This window comes from Barbatula barbatula, assembly GCF_947034865.1.
Source record: "Barbatula barbatula genome assembly, chromosome: 3".
Lineage (NCBI taxonomy): Eukaryota > Metazoa > Chordata > Actinopteri > Cypriniformes > Nemacheilidae > Barbatula > Barbatula barbatula.
Genome location: NC_136764.1, coordinates 1,092,092 through 1,096,321, shown reverse-complemented (window position 1 = coordinate 1,096,321; position 4,230 = coordinate 1,092,092). Strand labels below are relative to the sequence as shown.

Below are 4,230 nucleotides of genomic sequence, written 5' to 3'. Positions count from 1 at the left end.
GTTGTCTCTTGTTTTTTGTCAAGTGGAAAGTTTATTTTGAAATACTATTTAAAGGCGCATCTCAAAAAATGTATTTGTCTTTTGTAATCTAACTCCAATAAGCAAACTTTCTTATATTCTAGATGCGTTACACACAAGTTTTTGTGTGTGTTTTAATTCTGATGGCAACGATTTACTGCTCAAAGATGTAAACAATGAGGCGTCTTAAGGAAATGAGGTCTCACATTCATTCCTAAAACCAAGTCACTCCTGAACCAGAAAAGTTCAAAGTTCTCTTTTCAGATGAGAGTAGATTTTGCATTTCATTTGCAAATCATGGTCCCGGTGTCTGGAGGAACGTGGAGAGGCACAGAATCCAAGTCGCTTGAAGTCCAGTTTAAAGTTTCCAGTCTGATGATTTGGGGTGTCATGTCCAAAGTCAAAGCATGAAATATTTCACTTTGTGTGTAATGAATGTAGAATATGAGTTTTGCTTTTTGGAGTAAAATTTCAAAAGAAAAATAGCTTTAATTCTACCTTTTTGAGATGCGCTTGTATGTCCTGGCGTTTGGGAACACTTGACAACTGAATTTAAAAATATCCAAAATAATCCAAATATAAACATATCCAAATGTTAGTGCACAATAAACCAATCCACATTATTCCAAAGAATTACTTTCTGTTTAAAAGAACGCATTATTAATAAACTTGCTGAAGACAAGAATGTTTTATTAACATATTTTTATCCAACTTGCTATAGAAAAACTTTATTTTCAGTATTAACGCATTTTTAACAAACATGCTGAAGACAAACTTTGTTAACATATTTTTTATAAGCTTGGTATAAACAAACTTTTTTTATAACGTATTATTAGTAAACTTGCTGAAGAAAATTTTCATTTACAATATTAACGTATTTTTAATAAACTTGCTAAAGACATTTTTTTATTTAATGTATTTTTATCAAACTTGCTATAGACAAGCTTTATTTATTAACATATTTTTAATAATATATTTTATATAATTAAGGTTAAGGGGTTGGGTTAACATATTTAACCGTGCTCATTACTTACCGGCGTACACTTCATCACAATGACATTGATAAGAGAAAACTTAACTCTCCAAATTGTGGCTAAGTATTGAAAATGGGAGGATCTGGATTCAACTTCGCCCCCTGGATCTTGTATTCGGCAGTGAGGACCATCTCGGTATGGACCACCCATATCTCCCAATCCTTTCTCAGCTAAAAGTCTCCTATTATAAACTATTGTAATAAAAAACCTTCTTAAACAAAACCAAAGATAGCAGCAGATCGTTGTTTATTTTCCTAGTGTGGCGCGTACATTTCATGATTCTTAAACATCTTAATCAAAAACAGTATATTGGAAATCACAGTTTTAACAGATTTAAATCAAGTTCTCAGACATCCTCTTACTCAAAACGCCACAACACATTTAAAACAGCACCAGTGATATGAGATTCAATCAGTTCTTCTTATCCTTGAGCCCAGTATGGATGAAACCAGCTATCAGCGTGAACCCCGTGATGCCGAACAGCACCGTCAGCCCTTTCCACATGTTGGCGCTGTTCTCCTGCCGCTGAATGAAGCTCTTGTAATCGCCGGGGATCAGGATGTAACTGCGACCGTCTCTGGGTGGCCGCAACTTCACGACCTTGTCCTGCTCCAGCACGAGCTCTCCGAACCCTGTGAGAAACGACCCGACCCGCAGCATCTCTTCACACTCCTCTAGAGCAACGGGCTTCTCCCCGCTGAACTCCTGGACGATTATGTCCACCAGGCCCTCTTTAGCCTGTCGGAGGCGTTTGTGCACCCGCTCCAGGTAATCACCGGCCGCCTCCAGAGGAGAATCCACATGGACGGAGACCTCGCTGGTGTATGATCCAGGCTGGACCAGGCTGAAGGGCACCGTGTTGTTGGTTTCCTTCTTGTTCACTGTTTTAGAGACCCTGTCCATGGACAGATAAGCTTTTATTGAGCATTATATCTTATTAAATCACTGACTCTGAGAATGCAGTTTCTCCAAGTCACACTATATGTTATGTGCTATCAAGACTTTTGGATGAAATGCAATATGATGATCGATTGAGCGTTTACCATGATTTCAGCATCGAGTTCCAATGCTTCCAATGCTCCTGGACGGTAATTTTTTGTATGACACCATGACACCGTGGCACGTATTGGCTGGAAATGGGCTCTCCGTTGGCCTGCACCAAACCATCTACAGCAACATAATGAAGTCTTCTGTGTGGGGTTGCGTTCAGTATTCTGAGCAGGTGATGGTCCGGCTGAAAGTGTGGGATCTCCTAGAAAAATGATAAAAATACACATAGCATTCGAGTTCTACTCCAAAATGAAAACAACCTCTATAAAAGTGTGCATACGCACAGTCAAGACCATTTGTACAATTTACGCCACATCTATTTCGATATAAACCCTACATTTCGTACCCACATGCCCATTTTGTGTTGCCTGCCATGTGTACTCTAGGCCTGTCATCTTTCACCTCGCGTGTTAGTTTGTTCTAGTGTTTGGCAGGCGGAAGCACATTACCTTCAGCTTTAGCGTTTCTTGTGTTTTATCCTTGTACAGCTTATAAAACAGAGCAGAGAAAGCCAAGCTGGATCCGGCACATATGACCGTAAACGGGCTTTGAAATGCGTCACTCATTTCTGTTCTGAAATAAAGACAGAATATTGACATTTAGGCATTTGGCTGACGCTTTTATCCAAAGTGACTTGCATTGCATTATCCTATACATTATACATAGATATCTGCAATCCCCTGAGATCCAACACACAACCTTGCGTTGTTAACACTGAGATACAGGAAAGATGTTGAAACTTTGCTTTTCTTTTCACAGTAAAATACCATATGCAGCAGACAAGGTTTGGTAAACGGGAACAAAAAAACATACACTGCAGAAATGACTTTCTAACTCAGTTTGTCTTGTTTATCAGAACAAATGTCAAAAACATCTTGAATCATGATGCGTTTCCTCGATGAGGAAAATGACCCGTTTTGAAATATGAAATTTCAATGAATTTGTGCTTAAAACAAGCAAATAAATCCGTCAATAGTTTGAATTAAGGTTCAGCTTTCTCTCAGTCACCTTTTCTGACCCCATTGGCAGATTTATTAGTTTGTTTTAAGCACAAATTCATTGAAATTTCATATTTTTGCTGTTTTTAGGTCATTTTGCTGATGAAGAACAGAATGTTTTTGTTCTGGAAAACAAGACAAATATACCAAGTAAGAAAAAGAGTCGTTTTTGCACTGTAGACACCTCCCATGTAGATGTTAAGGGTTTTAAACCACAGTTAACACATGTTTATTTGTTGCTCTTTATTTGTAGCGTTTAAAAGTAAACTAATAACAAGCCAACAAGGAAGTAAAATGACATCCAGTTCAAGCAGTTTTGTTGACGATCAGAATCTACTTTCGCTTTCATTGATTCTCAAGATATCGCGGTGTAACAATATAACACTGTTTGTAACAATATAACACCGGTTGTAACAATATAACACCGTTTGTAACAAAATAACACCGTTTGTAACAATATAACACATTTTGTAACAATATAACACCGGTTGTAACAATATAACACCGTTTGTAACAATATAACACCGGTTGTAACAATATAACACCGTTTGAAACAAAAGCATCTTAATCTCAATGTATCTGTTGACTTCACGTCGTTACTTCAGAACAAAACTGTAACATTGTAACATTGTAACTCACCGGGTAAAGACGACAGGTGAGAGCAGACAGACCTCAGATCAGATCAGATCAGCGAAAGTAGAACATAAGTTTCGGTGAATGAGGAAACCACACCTGCATTAACAAACAGAAGACCGCCATCAGTGATGTTAGATCAGTTATATGACGTTTAAGATATCAACGTGGACACTTTTCTGTTTCGAGTATTCATGTTCTCACCTGTCGTCTGTTGTTTAATCCGCCATTCTTTTCTATGGCATGTCGATGTGCACGAGGATGTCCACGAGAGGGCGCAGTCGACGAGGAAACGATCCCATTTCTGTGAGATTTCAATCAATCAAGTGTTTTGTAAATGCGTTCGACTCACCGTTGACATTAAATAAACGCGAACAGATGCGTGTGAAGAAAGCACAAGATCACGTTTATGAAAAACCTGAAAAGTTTGGGATGATACAACAAAGCATGTATTGAAGACACCTGTCTGTGCGTCAAAAAGAGCTCACCTTGACGTC

The 4,230-nt window shown here is 38.2% G+C and overlaps 1 protein-coding gene across 2 annotated transcripts; it reads right to left on the bottom strand.

Annotated features, from left to right (window-relative positions):
• Window positions 1-1,281: 1,281 nt before the first annotated feature.
• Window positions 1,282-4,230, bottom strand: mul3 (mitochondrial E3 ubiquitin protein ligase 3). Of its 2 annotated transcripts, none has more exons than XM_079453037.1 (5): window positions 3,938-4,230; window positions 3,740-3,832; window positions 2,552-2,675; window positions 2,096-2,304; window positions 1,282-1,947 (listed from the first exon to the last, which is right to left on the bottom strand). In XM_079453037.1, the coding sequence occupies exons 3-5, from the start codon at window positions 2,666-2,668 to the stop codon at window positions 1,464-1,466; spliced, it is 810 nt and encodes a 269-aa protein (XP_079309163.1). In that variant the 5' UTR covers window positions 2,669-2,675; window positions 3,740-3,832; window positions 3,938-4,230; the 3' UTR covers window positions 1,282-1,463. The 2 variants fall into 2 exon arrangements, with proteins under 2 accessions (XP_079309163.1, XP_079309162.1); XM_079453036.1 differs by having other exon boundaries at window positions 2,552-3,442; window positions 3,606-3,832; window positions 3,938-4,010.